General features: G+C 46.3%; 1 protein-coding gene across 1 annotated transcript; it reads right to left on the minus strand.

Moving 5' to 3' along the window:
* Positions 1-2184: 2184 nt before the first annotated feature.
* On the minus strand, positions 2185-18352 carry wnt4 (wingless-type MMTV integration site family, member 4). Its single transcript, XM_056274948.1, has 6 exons — positions 18276-18352; positions 5118-5199; positions 3591-3744; positions 3263-3394; positions 2753-2895; positions 2185-2655 (listed from the first exon to the last, which is right to left on the minus strand). The coding sequence occupies exons 1-6, from the start codon at positions 18350-18352 to the stop codon at positions 2185-2187; spliced, it is 1059 nt and encodes a 352-aa protein (XP_056130923.1).
* Between the last annotated feature and the right edge of the window lie 1473 nt (positions 18353-19825).

Below are 19825 nucleotides of genomic sequence, written 5' to 3' on the forward strand. Positions count from 1 at the left end.
CGGTATCTGAGGTGATATATGTGCTGATATATGCCACATAAATTGTATTTATAGGTGTCAGGGCTGTGGAGAGCAACCTGAGGGTGTAATGTACCTCACGCAGACGAGACACACACACACACACACACACACACACACACACACACACACACACACACACACTTTGTGCGACACATACTGAGGCTCCATAATAACATTGCTGAAAGACACGGGAAATGGATGAGTTTATTGAAATATGTGTCCGTGTCTGTCAGCAGGGCTGTGTGTTGTGGAGCTCACCGTGTGACGGCAGAAGTAATATGCCGTGTGGTGGAATTGGATATGCACCCAAGCCAGCAAAGATAGACTCAGCAAAATTACTTTGTGTCTGCCACGAGAGTGTGTTTGAAAACATTTCTCTTTGTTCCTCTTGCTCTCCCTCTGTTTTTCTCACTGTCTGTCTCTCTGTGTTTCTCCTCTCTCTCTTTCTCTCATTGTGCGCCACAGTGTGTATCGTGCATGTCCTCCTTCTCACCCACGTAGGAACACGTCTATAAACATACACATGCCGATGAGATATCCGGACCACCCGACATTTTTTTTTCATTTTTAAAGAAATGTGACAAAAGTCAGTTTTGACACAGCGTATATTCCATATTAACATACATTCATAGGCAGTATAGTCATCTTCAGTGTATAAGTCTTTACAGATTTATGGTTTGTCTCTATAATGATAGCATGGTACTTAAGGAAAGCTGGCCTTTACGGTGGTGGTACAGGTTAGGCCAGACACAACTCAGGCCCTAGGTCCTGACAGTGGCATGAAAGAATGTGTGTGTCAGTATGTTTCTCTGTGTCTGTCTCCACATCTCCATCTCTTGTCCATATGTCTGTGATAACCACATCTGCGTGACCTTGCCATGTGGAGAGACTGAGATAATGGATGTGTGAGCCAATGTTTGTGGCTGTAAGTGGGAGGGCTCTATGTGCGCTTGGAGAGAAAAGTGCTTCGGTCATCATGCCTGATGTGCATGCTCTGGCAAACCCTCGGCAAGCCCACTTTTGCACACGTGTGTGTGTGTGTGTGTGTGTGTGTGTGTGTGTGTGTGTGTGTGTGTGTGTGTGTGTGTGTGTGTGTGTGTGTGTGTGTGCGTGCATAAGCATGTGTCAACATATGTTTGCTCCACCTGGGCCACACTTGTCAGTGGGCTGATAGAGTAAAAAAAATATAACAGGAAAGAGGTGACCGTGGCTCTCACCTAACAGTCCACTGTCACTCGAGAGACAGAGAGGACGAAATAGAAGGAGCGCCACAAAACGAATGTTTGTGTGTGTGTGTGTGTGTGTGACAGCATGTTTCGTTTCCACAAATATTTGCATGTGTGCGCGAGTGTTTGTATGTGATCTATGTGGGTGCACGTGGAGCAGCATAAGAGCATGGCAGGGGCAAAAATGGCCTCTTGACTCAACAGCAACTAAACCTCTGCACAGCACAGCTATGTACACTTGGACCCCGACGTCACAAAATCCATCTGTGTTGCATTCCTCTTTTTGTTCAAGCGACACCAGTCTGTCCTCCGACAGGCCAGGCATCTGTCTCCCTTTCACATCCAGCACTCCGAGTGAGTCCCCTAAGCAGCAGCAAGGACAGAGGGCGAAAAAAGCCCTCTTATCTCCCCCGACCCGGTCCCATAACCCCACTCCCCACCCCATCCACTCCCCCAGGGTCCACGATTTCCCTGTTTCTCTGTCCATCCACAGATTCATCCAACTGTCCGTCAGCCCCTCCCTCTGACACTGTCCCCCTCTACATCACCTCACTCAAGGCAACATCAAATAAGTTAAACATTACAAAAATAAGAAAACACCAATGGAAAAAAAAAGTGAGAGTGAGGGTGACAGAAGGAAGAGAGAAAGATACGCTCTCCTTTTTGGAAAAAAAAGAAAAGTATTTGCCTCTGTAGCTTTCTTCTTAGGAAATCCCATGCATAACTACTGTTATCTTTTTGATGGTTTAGAGTGAATAGGACGGCATATGATGTCTGTCTTTGCGTCAGTCAGTCAGTTTGTCTGTACCCATTGACCCGTAGCAAGCGGGTGGTTGTGGTCTTGAGCAGAAGACTCTCCCTCCCTCTGGTCCAGGCAACTGAGTGGGGTGTTGGTTTTGCTCGTCGCCAGTGCCCTGTGCCCCCCGTCAGGCCTCCATCACCGACAGGTGTGTATCTCCACCATCTTGCGGCACTGTTTGCATTTGACGTAACAGCACCAGTGGAACTTACAGCTGCACCTGTCAACCACCTCCACCTCCTCTGTCTGGAAGCCACGGCCACAGCACATCAGCTCACAGCCGTCGATGGCTTTGGAGGTACGGTTACATTGGCGACCCGCCGTGCCCAGCATACCCGGAGTGCGTGGGTCATAGTCACAGAAGTCTGGACTGGGGTCCAGGTAGACAAGGTCCTCGTCTGTGTGAGGTTTAAACTGGGAGTTGCGGGGCACTAGGACTTTGGTGCTGCCTTTCTTGCGCTGCTCCACCTCTGTGGCTCCGTCGAACTTCTCCTTGATGATGTTGCCCACCTTGCGGAACGGGGGCATGGCCTTCCAGCAGGTCTTCACCTCACAGGAGCCAGACACGCCGTGGCACTTGCATTCCACACGCATGTGTGACAAGATGGCCTGTAGGAAAACAAAACCACGCCGGCTTAGCGCACAGGACCAGCTATGCATTTGCCGGATATTGCACATGACCTCGTAGTGTGTGAGACTTGGTTACCTTTCTACCAGCCTCATTGTTGTGGAGGTTCATGAGCGCCCGACTGGAGGACTGTCCTTTACTCCGCTCTCTCACATCTACAAAGGACTGAGAGAAGGCCACTCCATAGGCAATATTGTCACTGCAGCCTGACCATTGGAAACCTATGGCAAGATATTATGGGGAAAAGATGGAGAATAGTAATCCAATTTGCAAAGATACTGCACATTTCGTATTAATCTGATGCTGGCTATAAATACCATCACTTCGCTTTTTTTGCTGTCTTGTTTTTGTACTTTTTTAAATGTGCAAATGTGTAATAATGGGAAATCGTGGGAAGATATAAGCCAGTGTCTGTTAATGTACTGGTGTAGGAAATGATCTTGGGCCATACATGCATGTACAGTACATAGTGCACTGTACTGTATTTACATATGTACTGTACGGTGATCAATGCGCTATCAACAATATCTAATTTTGCCTGATTTATAAACTATTTGTCTCCTACATGTGTGAGTACATGTGACCTACCCTCTGGACTGACTCCATGAACGTTGCGGTCGCAGCCACACTTTTCCAGCTCTCCACTGCTGCAGGCTCTTGTTACTGCAAACGCCACGCTTGCTGCTGAGATGGCATACACAAATGCCGCCTCACGCGTGCCTATGATGAACACACACAAACATGCACAACCTATAAATTATTTTTCTGAATCAAGCCTTCAAGCCTTCTGAGTCACTATGTACGGTAAGTATTCACACAGACGAGGTAATGATAGTAAGTGTGGGTGACAGAGATGGTAGGCAGGACGTGGCGGAGTCCAGGATAGCCAAATAGGAACAGCGGTTTTGAAACTTACCCTGTGTGACCACTTTGCCAAACACGGGCATGGTCTCCAGAGTAGAGCAGTTCCACCGCCTGTTGCGAAACTGGAACTGACACTCGTCGATAGCCAGCTGGGCCCCACGACGCACTGCATCCATCACCTCCACGCTACGCTTACAGATCTGCACCTGAGCGCAGACACACAACATGTAAATATATGTAATACGCCTAAAAACCATACAGTACAAACATTTCAGTTCGAAACCTCCATACTGAGTAGAAAACCATTTATTTATTTCTTTTCATTCATCTTCAGCCGCTTCTGTGGGGTCAGGTTACGGCGGCAGCAAGCTAAGTAGGGCACTCCAGATGCCGCTCTCCCCAGCAACGCCCTCCAGCTCCTGCTGGGGGATCCCAAGGCGTTCCCAGGCCAGATTGGACATGTAGTCCCTCCAGCGAGTTCTGGTTCTACCCCGGGGTCTCCTCCCAGTTGGCCGTGCCCGGTAAACCTCCAAAGGAAAGCACCCAGGAGGCATCCTAATCAGATGCCTGAACCACCTCAACTGGCTCCTTTCAATGCGAAGGAGCAGCGGCTCTACTCCGAGCTCCCTCCGGATGTCCGAGCTCCTCACCCTATCTCTAAGGCTGAGCCCAGACACCCTACAGAGGAAACTCATTTCAGCCGCTTGTATCCACGATCTCACCCTTTCGGTCACTACCCAAAGCTCATGAGCTTTATTTATTAATTTATTTTCCCCCCTTTTTCTCCCCAACTGTACCCGTCCAATTACCCCACTCTTCCGAGCTGTCCCGGTTGTTGCTCCACCCCCTCCGCCGATCCAGGGAGGGCTGCAGACTACCACATGCCTTCTGCGATACATGTGGAGTCGCCAGCTGCTTCTTTTCACCTGACAGTGAGGCGCTTCGCTAGGGAGATGTAGCGCGTGGGAGGATCACGCTATTCCCCCCCATTCCCCCCCGAACAGGCCCCCCGACCGACCAGAGGAGGCGCTAGTACAGCGACCAGGACACATACCCACATCTGGCTTCCCACCCGCAGACACGGCCAATTGTGTCTGTAGGGACGCCCGACCAAGCCGAAGGTAACACGGGGATTCGAACTGGTGATCCCCATGTTGGTAGGCATGGAATAGACCGTTACGCTACCCGGACACCCCTAGGTAATAGGCTTTTCTTTTTTTTTACCAGAGGAGGTATGGAACATGTAAAAGTATAGACCCTTTTATGACCTACGTCACGCATAGCATGCGCGTGCACTTTGGCAGCAAAATCACATGATCACTGTTTCCCAACTGTGAAGGGGTCTATAAGTAATGAGCTGTCTGAAAAACACAGTTGGCCTCCATGGCCGTTTTGCTTCAGCTATTTTATTTCTCTCCAGGTGAACTTTCTGTTGAACAACTTTGGGCTGACGGAATAATTTAATGTCCTTGCAAGGCGAACTAGCTACCTGATAACTTATCATTAGGTGCAGTCAAGGCCGAGACAAGGCAGCCATTTTTTTCCCTTTGCTGATTCACAGCTGTGTGAAGGTTTGTACCTGTCTCTGGATGAGACCTCGTAGTCTCTCACAGGTCTCCTCATCATTGATGCTTCCCACTGATGACAGCTTGGCCAGGTACCTGATACAGAGGCACAGCACAACACAAAACAATATCTTCAGTAAGTTATAGAGTCCAATGTGTCTTTGTCCCTGAGGAAAATGTCTTCACATGGGTACAGAGATCATGAAGGACATGAGATGGAAATATTCAGGTAGTGTAAAAGTCTTGAATTGAGTCAGCTGAATCAGCGTCGAACTATTAAAGCTCCGCAGCCTTTTTTTATTCCGTAATGATGGATTGTTTTAAGTATTCTTGATTAATTTAATAGTTAGTTTACATACCAAAATCCCAGTGTTCCATTCCAAACAGATGTGATTTTGAACACAGAGAGAATTCACGTGCAGATCAGAATTTCAGACAGTCGCATATTTTGGCATAACACTGGAAAAATAATTTAGGGGTAGCATGCATATTTTGGAGAAAGCACAGATAAAGAATTTCATCTGACATGTTAATTTATAGCAACATATAAATCTATATCAAACATTTAATTAAACCTAATTAAATGGTCAATAAGGTTTATCTTTTTATTTAAGCACCTAACAGAAAAAAATTACGAATAACCACTTTAAATTTGGGCTGGAGTTGTCTTTAAAACAGTATTTAGTCCTGGCAGAAGAGGGAGTCATGGTTCCCATGACGTGGTGGGAATATTTGGTCTAACTGTCTGGTTGTGAGCACGCCGAGAGGAGGGAAAAGTGGTTTATCACACACACCACCTCCAGGGCAGACAGGTCAGGGAGATATATCACACACACATGCACAACACAAACCAGGATGTGAGAAAATGACATACTTCTAGATGTCCTCTCTCACACACACACACACACACACACACACACACACACACACACACACACACACACACACACTTCCCTTCAGTCCCATATCTCGAATCCCAACTGCACCTTACAGAAATAGGCTTTCTCATAAGTTGGTTGTACGCATATCTTCCATTTTTCTATTAGGGTAGGAGCCCTTCATTGGTGGAAAACTTTAAAAAATATCCTGGATGTTGCTGTCTAAGAACATTTGGAGCCCTCTCGTCAGGAAGTGATTGATTTCAGAGGATTATTTCGGCGGTGCAGACACTTAAATGCTCTCTGTATTATATCCAAGCACAAAAACATATCCCGTCCAAACCATACTTAGCGCTGGGCTGTCTGGCCCTCTCTGGAGGTCTGCTGATGTAAAGATGTCAACCCTCAGAGCTGCAGGGCTGGTGTGAGCTCCTCCAGGATGGAGTGGTTCTCAAAATGCAAATGTCAAACCTGCCCTTCTTAAGGGGTAATTCTGCCAAAAATGACTTTCAGATTGTTGCTCTGTCAAAGCGGACTATTTATATGAGCCTTACGTTTGAAGTCACTCCAAGATCTCACATACTCTTATAAGGTCCTGTCTGTCTATCTCGGTCAAACTGTGGCCTGAGTCCTGACTGCACGGAAATCTGTTTCCAGTTTATAAAAAAAATATATGCACATCACTGAATCACATTTCTACTTCTTTAGTCTGTTTACCATTATGTATGGATATAGGTAAAAAAAAACAAAAAACAAAACAGATCTTCCAACCTGTGAGGATCCCGAGGTCCCCCTCTGAAGCACACCTTAGCACTGATAATAATAATAATATAAAAGTAATGAGCATTATAATAATTATAATTATAATCATAGTAATACTAACCATTTCTTTACTCATTTATTTTGAGTTATTTCTACCACAGGTCTGAGGGCCACACACCTCCTTTACCTCTACCCTCTCATCTCCTCTCCTCAATAGGCCAGATAATCTCTCCCTCCCTCCCTCTCGTTCTGTGATAGCCTTGTTCTTTCCCTTCCATCGAGACACTGTCAGTATTTACCACTCAGCAGTACGATAACCTCCGTCCCTGCCACTCCGCTACATCTCAACCCCATTTCAGCCACATTGTCTCAACCACATCCGCCCCCCTGGGATGACCTCAGTTGCCCACAATAACACCTCAGTGTTTTCTCCCCCTCCAAAGGTGACCCCCCCCGCCCCAATTTCTTCAGAAGCACCACCAGGACCCCTGTCCTGCGTAGGTTGCACCGAGGAGACGGTTTCTTTTTGCAAACCCTACAGGTCCTGCCCGTGCGGAGTGGAACGAGTCCAACCCAGTTCTGCACCGTCTGCTTTGCTTGAGTATGATCACACAGCAAGCGGGTGGTTTTCATCAAAGACATGTGCTGCATTTGATCCCCTTTGTTTCGAGGCACAGCCCTTGGGCAGGATGCTGTATTTGGGTCCACACAGCCAGCTGGGAGAGAATGTCAGAGAGCGATAAAGATGAGTCAATGAGAACGGAGCCCAGCAATAATGCCACCACACACACACACGGCTAGACAGACACTTGTCTTTCCCAGCCATACAAGATCGCAGGTAACACACACACACACACACACACACACACACACACACACACACACACACACCTGGATCGCATCCCATTGGCCTGACATTCTCCTTGGAAACATTTAATAAACACTGGATAAGCTATTATTCAGGTGATTGTTCTGTGTGTGTGCGTGTGTGCGTGTGTGTGTGTGTGTGTGTGTGTATTCGAGCATGGGAAAAGTTCTGTCCAGGCCTTGGGCAAGAGTGTGTGAGAATGACTGTTTTCAGGTGTCTCTCTTTATCTGTCCACTCTTGAGCGTACCCGCAGCTTCCCAGACCTGAGGTTAGCAAAACATGGAGGCAGGGAGACGGTGGAATCAACCCCGCCACAAGGACAGCACCCTCCCCTTCCTGCACTAGCGCTCCCTCGCTTCCTCTCCTTTTGTCTCCCCTCACCCTCATCCTTATTATTTTCCCTCTCTCCCTTTCTTCTCTCTGCTTTTGTTCTCTGGACAGCGGCAGGCCTGCGGTTGCGTGCTAAATCTGCGAGGCCTAAGCCCGGTGGAGCCAGTGGTGTTGTGAAGACTGCGATGTGTAAGGCAACACAAACACTCAGCAGCCTGCAGACGCACCATACTTCAAGTGGAATGCTCCCACCCAGAGCCGTCTACGGACAGGAAATGGAAAAGCAAGCTAAAACCGTGCATTAAGTCTATATCGGCTGGGTTCACAAAAATCACTTTGAACCCTAAACAGGAAGTATAGCAGTACTATTCATGAAGCATTGTTTGTTTTTTTGTTTTTGTTTTTCAAAATGGCATACAATGCTTGAAGTCCATTTGCAAATACTTTTGACGTTATCAGGTATTTAGCTGATAAAAAAACAAATGAACGACAACGATTATAATAGTTGACGTTGCATTTCGTTGTGCCGTGTGTTGGGCTGCAAATCTGAAACTCCTCTGACAGTTTGTCCAAGACCTTGGGTCATGTTCTGTTTTAGGGCTGAACAACACATCAGTATTTCACAGTCGTCTTTGTAATATACACATGTGCAACAGCCACATTGCAAATTGGGCCCATCAGTCATGTTGGGTTAAAACTATTATTCCTTCTTAATAGAAAAAAAAACTTCAGCAAGGTTTGCTTTTATATGACTACTTCTGAAGAGAAATATTCCAGCGTGTTTGACAAATAATATAATTTACTCTGATTTAATGACTTATTGGACAACTGCCTTATTTCCCTCCTCTAAAATCACCCTAATTATTACTTTGGCCGAGTGATAAATTATTTGGGCATGGAGCTTTGAAAATTAAATACTCCAAAAGCTGGTGAAATTATGTAATTTTTTTTCCTATATTAGTGCAATTTAATAGTGCACCATCAAAAAGACATGCATGTTAGGGTAAATACTCCTGTCTGTGTCCCTGACCAAGGCATGGCAAGAAGAACCGGAGTTGGTCCCCCGGGTGGCGCAGATACCTACTGCTCTTAGCTACACGGCTAAGATTGGATGGGTTAAATGCAGAGTGTAATTTCCCCATGGGGACCTTTAAAGTATATCAAAATCAAAATAAAAAAACTCATATTGCAAAATATGATAATATTGCAATGTTGATTTTTTTTTTCTAAACCAGTCAGCCCTAATTTGCATCTTTGCTGCTTAACATCCAGCTGGTGAATTTCAGCTTGCAGCATTTGGACTAAGCGTTCCTCCACAAACTCAGAGGTGAAGACCAGTGCATTTCAACACTAACTTAACCTGATAAGTGAAATGGAAGAGGATTATTTGCAGTGTTAAGCCATATCAGAGGAAATTTTAGAGATGCAACAACTCCAGTATGTTCAACACTGGGCTGCAATGCTTTCTAGCCAAACCAAAGAACAGCCCTCTTCCATTTTCACATCCTCGCTGCTTTAGGGTTGAAGACAATTTTATTAATAACATTTGCATGGCTTTCTACCAATATATCTCTCTAAACTCTTGATCCGTATAGAGCCAACGCACAGCCTAAGATCTTTGGGCAAAGACCTTCCGGCTGTTCTGGTGTCCAAACAGGCTTAAAGTCTACCAGTGACTCCACATCAGAAATATTCACTGAAATATCTCAGGCTGTCCGACTCAGTATTTACCTTTTAAATCACTTGGAAAGCATTTATACAACTGCGGTAACTTATATTTGCATTGCTCTATTTGTCTTTTCCATATAGCGGGGACTTTTGAAGCTTAAACCAACCGTTTTATCGGTCAAACTGATTTTGGTGTGTTTGATTTCCTATGTTGTTCAGCACTTCATAACTCAGTTTCAGAATAGACAATGATAACACTACCACCACCACCAACAACAACAACAATGACAACGACAACAACAACAACAATCATGATCATAATAGTAATTATTATTTTCCAAATTTTTTTTTAACCAAAAGTTTAAAAAGTATGAAAAATCACTATGCTCTGTTGTTCTTGGGCACCATCATAACCGTTATTATTTTCATTGCACCTAAATTACAACGCCCTTTCAAACCCACCTTCATACCCGCCCTTCTGTGCACTAGTGCAGCTCGGTGTCACGGGGATTTGCAGTTGTTTCCCATCAAAAGATATTCTTGGGAAGGGGAAGTTTACCATTTTTCAGTCGAGAAAAATAGCACGGATGTTGTTATTTACCCTTAGCAGTTTCACTTTAAAAAAAAAAAATCTAAATAAAATACCAGCATTCAAACGGATATTTTTAGACCATGATGGGGCCTTGTGGGGCTCTACTCACAAGTGTGCTATGCATTCACCCCCAGGTGAGAACCTTTGTGAGAACTAGGGATGGAAAGGGCTGGAAAATGGAGAAAATTAGCGACAGGAAGAGGAGCGGAGGAAGGGTGAAGGAAGTGGGAGAATTGCATGGTGGCAATATGCTTTAGTAAACATTTACAAACATTTTTGGGCAACTACTGTTATCTTACCCAGTTTGAGTAACCCTTATGTTTCTCCATCAACAGACATTGAAAAAAAACAAAACAAAAACAAAAACAAGAAAACCATAAATGCTATTAAACCTGCCCCCCTCCCATGTCTCCATCATCCGTTATGTGTATTTACATGAAAATATCCCCTTGTTTACTTTTCCAGCACTGAGTACATAGCAGGGGTACACAGGCTGAAGTAAACATAGTGTGAAGAGGAAATGCAAGAGGTAGCACAGCAAGGGGAAATCTAAGGGATGTCTCTCTGCATAAAGCACAGCCCAGTAGCATGCACGCATGCATAACCTAGTCATGCACACAAAGTACATATGCACATCCAAATTCAAAACCCAAGGTAAGCGCACGTGAAGCTCCAACAGCCTACTAGTCCCACTGACTTATGACTTCTATTACTGCTTAGAGCAACTGGAAGCAACATGGGTCCACAGGGTGTATAAGGCTACACAGTGTGCCTCAGTATAAGCTGAAGAGTCCCACACTGAGGTGTGACCTGAGCTAACCCCTCCTATCATCTTGCTCTGTGACAGACACTATGTAACATGTACAGTGACCTGTAGAGGGCAGTCTACTCTAAGTTTCCGCGTAGGCAAAGACTCAACCCAGAGAGTCCTGAGACCTAGCTCACTCTATGGGCACTTGATCTCCTCATCCTCGCTGGGACAGAAAAAATGGTTCTTAGCTTTTTGGGTGTGAGACAACCCCCCCATTCCCCCCCAAAAAAGGAAAACACACACACACACACACACACACACACACACACACACACACACACACACACACACACACACACACACACACACACACACACAATAACGTTGCAGAATAACTGAGAACGCAAACACTGATTTATATTTTCCCTTTCAGACTGCTTAACCTTATTGACTATTTGGAAATGTCAAATGGCTCCTGGTCTTCATTATTTCACAAAAAAAGAAAGAAATGAAAAAAAAAGGAAATTGATTTTAAACTTAGAAGTTTAGAAACATCGTTGTTCTTGCTCCGAAATATCGTCTTGCATACTCTCACAAAACTGAGGCCTCTCTGAAGGAGCAGATCCTGACGATGGGATGCAGTGTGATCTGGAGCACGGCAAGAGCCTGCACATGACATTTGGATCCATGACACTGGTGTTGTGTGTAAGTCAGATTAATACTTCAATATTATTGCTCAATGTCTTCCAATGGTATTGCATAGGGGACACATTTTGGATATTGTCATATTGCAATGCACAATTTTGTTGTCCAAATTAATGATAGCGAGAATCTACTATCTATCATTTCTCACCAAATGAGGCCTGAAATATTGAGTAGAATTATATCATTACGTTATTGAGTATTGCTTGAAAACTATTTGAAAACTAGTTTTGGTTTGCTATTATGCTTTCTATGACCAAACAGTTCAATGAGCTTGAACTCAGTTGGATTCTGTAACATGGTGTTGTTGCATTTGTATGAAGACATCGTGATATATACATTGATAGTGTGTAAAGAGCCATATGATTATCGTGATAGTCAGATTTTACATATCGACCAGCTGTTGTGCATCTTGTTAGTGAAACACAAGTGCTGGTATTTCTTATAGATAACATAAAGAGACTAGGAAAAACAAACTCTGGTAGTTGTTTTGCACTGATCTCGGTTCAGTCGAAGAAGACGAAGTGAAAGATAGCTTGGAGCCTGGATTTGCACCTTTGGTGCCCTGTAAAATCTTGCACAGCCTTGATGGATGTGAGTAGTCAAAGGGAAATTACTGAATGATTGCATTTGTCACCTCCGTAAGAGCCTTATGCACTTTCTAATAGCCGTTGACCCTGATGAAGGCCAGAAGCTGAAATGCGTCGGTCTAACTCTAAAGTTGTTATATATGTATAAGGATATACTATTATTAAGCTCCATGGGAAAAATCATCCACTGCATTTAACCCATCCCAACACATGCTGTAGCTCGGAGCAGTGTGGCAGCTGCAGCGCCCGGGGACCAACTCCAGTTCTTCTTTCCATTGCCTTGCTCAGGGGCACAGACAGGAGTATTAACCCTAACAGGAATGTCTTTTTGATGGTGGGAGGAAACAAGAGCACTTGGAGGAAACACATGCAGACATGGGGAGAGCATGCAAACTCCACACAGAAAGGACCTGGGACGGCCTGGGGTTTGAACCCAGGACCTTCTTGCTGTGAGGCAACAGTGCTAACCACTGGTCCACCGTGCTCATACTACGAGTGTTGCTGCAGTTTTGAGCTCCAGTAGACGTTGCGCATCGGAGTTTTACCTGAAGATGCTCTCAAGTCAGAACTGATCTGCAAAACTCATCAAGAAAAAGACTGAAAGCAAGCAAATGACGGGGAGAGGATAAGGAGAAAAAGAGAAGCAAGAGAGAGGAAGAAAGGAAGGAAGCAGAACACTGCAAAACAACAGAGCTGGCTCACACCGTCCCAGACTAGTGAAGTTGTTACTGACCTCTACACCTGTCTGAAGGGCCGAAGCTCTCAGACCTCAGGCCAGCCAAGATCACAAACATGTTAGCTGATCTGAAGCATGCAGACGGTGAACAATCATACCATGACGTCCATGTTGGATTGAAATGAAGAGTCTCAATTTTTCAAGAAAACTCCCAGTGCGGACCTGGTAAAAACCTTGTCATTCGGTCAGGTGATGACTTAAGTTACCTCCTTTCCTTTAAAAGTAATGTAATTTGAATAGTTTATTGCAAAACAATGGTCATGCATTTATGCACCATTTGACAAATTTGATGCTTTTCCTTGCAAATAATGCAAAACTGCATCATGGATTATATAAAGGGGATGGCGTTGTCACATATGGGGATGGTGTTGTCTACTGAGTCTAAGGCTGCAAAATCGTATAATTCAAAGATGGAAATGTGGCAGTGCGAAACTAAAGCATTCATTTGTTTTGTCATTTGCGATCGCATCATTTGTGAGAGTCAAGTGTCGCTTTACTTAAACGATTAATACGTTGCTGTGGAATGAAATGATTCATTGGCTTCGAAGCTGCATTATGAAAAATACGAAACAAGGCACATCTGTTAACCAAGCTCACAGTAAGTACACTGCCAGAACAGAAGTCCATGCTGGACCCTTTTCCCAGTTTCCTAACAGCACACAGAATGGATGTGGATGTAAGTGAAAAATGATTCTACCTGAAAGAAGACGCACACACACACACACACACACACACACACACACACACACACACACACACACACACACACACACACACACACTGCTGCTGACATTGTTGGCAAGCTATACCTCGGGGTGGGGGGCCATTGTGTAAGGGACTATGCGGATCTAATTTTGAGGGTCATAACGCTTTAAATAGCTTTGGTCTCATGTAATTCGATTACACACGCACAAAGGAAAAAGAGTGGGGATGAGGATGAAAGAGAAGGACGGAGGAGGAAATGGGCGCACGTAGGGAGAGTTAGAGAAGCGGAGGATGTGAGAGGAAAGACAATGAGGAAAAAAAATGACAAGAATCAGCTCGTAGATGGACGATGAAGGAGAGGAAAAAAGATGATGCGGAGGGCGGACTGAGGAGCAGTGTTTCAAAAAGATACAAGAGAATTGAAAAGAATTTGACAAATATGTGTTGGAGAGATTTAAAGAAATGATAACGGAGAATGGAAAACATTTTACATGAAAACTGTGAAAGGGGTGGGTTGCCGGGATTTGTGTTAATGTGTCTGTGTGAGCATGTTTGTGTGAGTGTGTGCTCGCAAGTGTGTACCCACGCGTGTCTGGGGGGGTATTTATATGCTGCTGGCTCCACTAGAGCTCATTTCCCCCTAAAAATAACATGCTCTGCCAACACCACAGCCCTCACACACACACACACACACACACACACACACACACACACACACACACACACACACACACACACACACACACACACACACACACACACATTTGGGTAAGGAGGCAATAAAAGGCATGAAATTAACCTCCTGCCTGGTGTTAGTGCCATGGCCCCAAAAGGCTGGGAAGCAATTAGTGTATGTATATATATGTGTATGTGTATGTGCATGTGTATGTGCATGTGTATGTGTGTGTGTGTGTGTGTGTGTGTGTGTGTGTGTGTGTGTGTGTGTGTGTGTGTATCTTTGTCTGTTGGTCTGCGTGTGGGATGTGTGGTAGTGTGCTTGTGTGGATATAATATTCTCATATGTCAAATTCATCTCCTCTAGCCGGTCACCAGCCTCTGGTTGTCTAACTTATTGTCTGTCCTCCCCAAAGGCCTGTCTGACACCACCCGGGGTCTCTGATCAGCCAGCCTGTCTCGGTGGTGAGCTAGTTAGCCCGAGAGATGCCCAGCGACTCTGTGTCACCGCGGCTATACACGCACTGATGACAAGATGACTCCAAATAACACGCCGCACTCTCGGCGCGCGCACGCGCGCGCGAGTACACGTGTGAAGTTTCAGGCGCCACAGTGTGCTGAAACCCCAAGGTCTCCCGCTCTCTCTGCTTACTTATCAGCTGCCATCTCTTTAGCGCCTCACCGCGCTCATCCACAATGGGAGCACACACATTCATATGCCGCCCATCCACCCCAACACCCCACCACCACCACGTATAAACACACACACACACAACACATTCGCACAATAAAAAAAAGAAGAACTGAGGAAGAAGAGCGACATTACTTATATTTGCCCTGTAAATCTATTTATTGGCAACAGCTTGTAGCACTTGTAAATGATTTAGCCGAGACAAGTGTTGGCCATTACGCTGCCAAGAGGTCCTTAAGTCATATCAGTCATATCTCGGAAAAGGGACACGGGGTGAGGTAAACAAAAACACTGTGAAATCATATATTCCCAGCCTATACCTCTGCCGCCTTAGTATCCACACGTTGCTTCAGTAGCCGCCATAAACCCCTTAACGAACGCGTGCACGCCAGCACACACACACGCACACACGCGCGGGGTGAGCTACATATGCAAAATAAGTGACGATTATGAGTAGTAAATTTGTGGTGGTTTAAAAAAACGAGGAGATCAAAGTGACATCCGGAATAGGAACTCGCCGAGAGGTCGCCGCCGCCGCCGCCGCGGGCTCCGCTTTAGACGGACGCCAGCAGCAAATGACGCGGGCCCACATCAGAGGGGGAACACGCGTCACAGACACACCAGTCACTGCGCTTCAGCTGGTGTTGTATGTATATACTCGGAGAGAAGGAAACTACTCGTACCCTCAGTAAGCAGCACCAAAAGGTCTGTACCCTGACGACCCAAGACATCTCTGTGACCGATTAACAATGACCCAATCATTACTTCTGCAGGAATCAATTTGTAATGTCAAATTTAATTAGGGCTTCGCATAATTAGTTTGATATTTTTTGAACGTTTTTATTTCTGTGCGAAAAGCGCGCGCGCACACGCACGCGCACACACACACGCGCGCGCGCGCACACACACACGCACACAGCGACCAGCTGCCAAGCCCCGGAGCGGCGCGCAGGTGCAGCGCAGCAGTGGGTGCACGGCGGTGAGGAAGAGGAGGGAGGGGTACGGGTGGAGGGGTGATGACGGACGGGCTAATGAAGAGTGGTGTTCAAACCCCTGCTCGACAGCAGGACGTTTAACATGACATGACTCAGCAGCCACGGTGGTTTGGAGAAGTGACCACGTCGTCGGGCCTGCACGGTGGTGATACACGATGCCAACCGCAGAGGATTCCGGGCACCTCTCATCACAGGCAGACAACACGCTGCTGTCTGCAGGGATGCCCGAAAAAGGCTATGCTGTGAAATAAAATATGAACAATAATAATAATAGTAATTATTATTATTATTATTATTATAAAATAGTAATCGAAGCAGGCTGCACATTCTGTCTTCAGCATTTGATGTAAAGTAGGCCTAACCACTGACTGCCAAGCCACCTTAGTCTTTTTTATCATGCAGACATTAAACGAACACACGATAGGTGCATCAGTTATATTAGTATTATTATTATTATTATTATTATATTACTATTATTGACAACAACAGAAACGTAATAATAATAATAATAATAATAAAAGTCATCTTAACAATCATCATCATTGTCTAAAAAAAACAACAACTCAACATTGCAGCTTCCGGACACTGATGTCATTCATTTTAACTAAAACCATGTCATTGATTAAAAAGTCAGGCCTTGCAACAGGCGTTTTTTTTTTCGTAGCTGGCTCAAAAAAAAAATCAAATCAAATCAAAGTCTCAGGCTTGAGTGACAGCTTATGTCTTCCATTGCCTCTCGTCTTTATTTCAGCACCCAATCACCAATGATCAAAATGTCCAACGATTCAGGCGACCAGATCAGGGATGATCAGTAGGGGCGTTAGTGAAATTTCCTAAACACACAGCTGGGTGATGTGAACGTGCTGGTGGTGAGACCGAGGGCCCTATCTCGCTGAGGTGTTGAGCACTTCTGTCCTGCATCGGCATACCCACACTGAGCAGACACGCAGCTGTGAGACGTGCCTGCACACGCCCGCCTTCACCACGCCTTCACACAGCCCCGCGCACCGCCGCTGGCTGCACTGACATGACGCGCCGCGAGGCCAGCCGCTCATATTCACCCGCCCTTCAACCTGGCAACCAATACTCGGTGCCACAAAAAGACACAACAATTCGACTACAAGGTTCATTTAACCCGTGTGGCTGCAAGCGAGACTTAACTGTAAGGACCGCTATGGACACCTTTTTTTGGGGTAAAAGAGAACAAACCCCCCCCCCACACACACACAAGTGATCAATACTATGTGTACAATGTAGATTGTGCAGCCGTGAATGACAGCAGAGATCGGAGCGGAGGAGCTCTTGTAGGAATGCAGAAACCCACTAAACCGCCTCCCTCGACTCCCTCCCTCCGTGCAGGCATGCACATGCGACCGCGCCGGCCGGCCCCAGCAGGGACGGCGTTACAGTTCAATTACAACCTCTGTGGACTTGTGTTGTGCGGCTCTGCACCGTTCGCCTCCCTGCACAACACGCTGTACTTCTGGATAGTAAATCACAGTCCACCATCCCGCACCTGCCTATATAGCGTCACATATGTATGCTGTCTTGACCCGGAAAGGCCCCATGTTTGTTTCACAGAAAGCACGCGTGAGATGAGATGAGATGACTTCATATACAGTGACATTAACTGCACCCCCCCCCAACCAGGCCCACGACAACATGCAGACAGGCAGAGCAAAACCTGATACATAATTCGTGGCAGAATACGTGAGAGTAGACTAAAGAGTTAATTACTTCTGCGGGGTAGACTACTTAGTTGTTGTTGTTGTTGTTGTTGTTGTTGTTGTTTTGCATTGCTCAGTCACAGAGAGTGTGTGGATGACCGCAGAGGTAACCATTAACCTGGCCGGTCATAGAGCCTCGACCCGCTGCATGCATGGCGGAGTCTATGCGCTGACAGGGGGGTATGAACAGAGAGAAGAGTGGAGAGAGAGATAGATAGATAGAAAAAGACAAGAGAGGGAGAGAGCACGAGAGCGAGAGAGACCGCACTAAAAAAGTATACGACGAGTTTAGGGGGGAAAGCATGACCCCGTCAAAGGGAGGTGAGCGTGTTGCATGACATGTGATAGTCACAGAGCAGGGAAAGGATGGAAAGGGACAGGTGAACAACGGCAAGGGAGCTGAGAGAAAAGAGGGTGTGAGGATGTGGCACAAGGCCTGTGGGAAGTGGCTGCGAATCAGGTGAAGTGATGAATAAGTTGAAGAAGTGTGCGTCTCACTTACAGCCAATTACTCGCGTTGGCCGAGAGGAGCGCGAAGCAGAGCACAAGTAGGCACCGTAACACATATTCCGCGGTCATGTCGAGCGCTACCGGGACGGAGGGAGGAAGCTGCGGTAGTCCCGGGGTGAACGGGGTCGGCGTCGTCTCGGAGCGGCCAGGGAGGCGATGGGGTCCGGAGAAGGGGGCTTAATCCATCGCCACGCATCCGCCGAACATCCACTGAACATCCGCTGGAGAGACGCGCAACTTGACGCTTCGTCCTTTCGCTCCCTCCACACTCGGCGGAACGGGGGAGGGGGGGAGAGAGATGGGGGAAAAGAGAGATGCTAAAAAAAAAAAAACCCCCAAAAAAACCCACGGTGAAACTTTAAGCCGCGGCGCCAAACCAGGGTGCTGTGAATCAGCCCCTTTCTTCTCATCTAACTTGTTTACTCCCCGTCTTGTTGTCGCGTTAACACCGGCGAGCGCGCGCGGAGAGGCAGTTAAAACCATTAACGACCTCTCGAGACTTTCACTTTACGATTCTTCCTCAGGTGCGTCTCCAGTGGCTCGCTGCGCTCCATCCAGGCAACGATCTCGCTCTCTCTCTCGCTCTCTCTCTCTCGCTATCTCTCTCCCTCTCTCGTCTTCCCTCTCTCTCTCTCTCTCTCTCTCTCTCTCTCTCTTCGTTGTTCAGGTTCTCTTAAACGCTCACTCACTCGCGCAAATACGCACGACTCCTCACACATCACAGTCGCGCGGTGCGTTAGCTCTGCCTATGGCCGAGGAGTCAGCGTGTGCGCTGACTTTAGTTGAGGGGCGGTGCGAGGCTATAGAGAGGTATGGGAGTGAGATGGGAGTGAGTTTTGGGATGAAGGCGGGTTCAGTGTGTTAGTAAGGTAGTGATGTGTGTGTGTGTGGGTGTGTGTATGTATGTGTGTGTGTGTGTGTGTATGTGTGTGTGTGTGTGTGTGTGTGTGTGTGTGTGTGTGTGTGTGTGTGTGTGTGTGTGTGTGTGGACAGACCTATGTGTATTTTAGAGGTCTTCTGGGAGGATGCAATAGCACAGCCATTCACTAATTCCCCCCACCCCACCGCTCGCCCTCCCCAACACACACACACACACACACACAAACATGTACACTTATACACACATGCTCTTTTTCTCAAACCGCACACAGTTTTTGGCAGCACCTCACACTCCCTGTCACACTCAAACCAAATATTCTGCGGTCAACAGACTATTTAAAGCTTGGCTGAAAATCTCTGCATTTTAAACCAGCAAATCCTAATAATATGACAAATGTCAGCTGCAACCGATTGATTGATGAAAATGCTGTGGGAGTATAACAAGGTGCGGCAGCCATTGCGGAGGAGGCTGTTCTAGTGGCGTGATGTAATACCATGGAGACTAATATAAGAGAATAAAATGACTCTCCTGATCCCAGCACAGAGGAGTAATGTGGAGCCCAGTCGAACAATTTTGTGTGGCAAATGCCAGGCGTGTTCTTCAGTGTTATCACACCCCAGGCTACAGTGTGAGAAGGGCTATGACATCTTGTAAAAATGAGC

The sequence above is a fragment of the Lampris incognitus genome, chromosome 2 (genome assembly GCF_029633865.1).
Source record: "Lampris incognitus isolate fLamInc1 chromosome 2, fLamInc1.hap2, whole genome shotgun sequence".
NCBI lineage: Eukaryota > Metazoa > Chordata > Actinopteri > Lampriformes > Lampridae > Lampris > Lampris incognitus.

Excerpts from the sequence above, each read along its gene's own strand:
- wnt4 (XM_056274948.1), bottom strand. The coding sequence starts at position 18,352 with ATGACCGCGGAATATGTGTTACGGTGCCTACTTGTGCTCTGCTTCGCG. Across the intron at positions 3,745-5,117 it reads GAGGTCTCATCCAGAGACAG|GTGCAGATCTGTAAGCGTAG; the intron begins GTACAAACCTTC and ends GTCTGCGCTCAG. Across the intron at positions 3,395-3,590 it reads TGGCAAAGTGGTCACACAGG|GCACGCGTGAGGCGGCATTT; the intron begins GTAAGTTTCAAA and ends TGTTCATCATAG.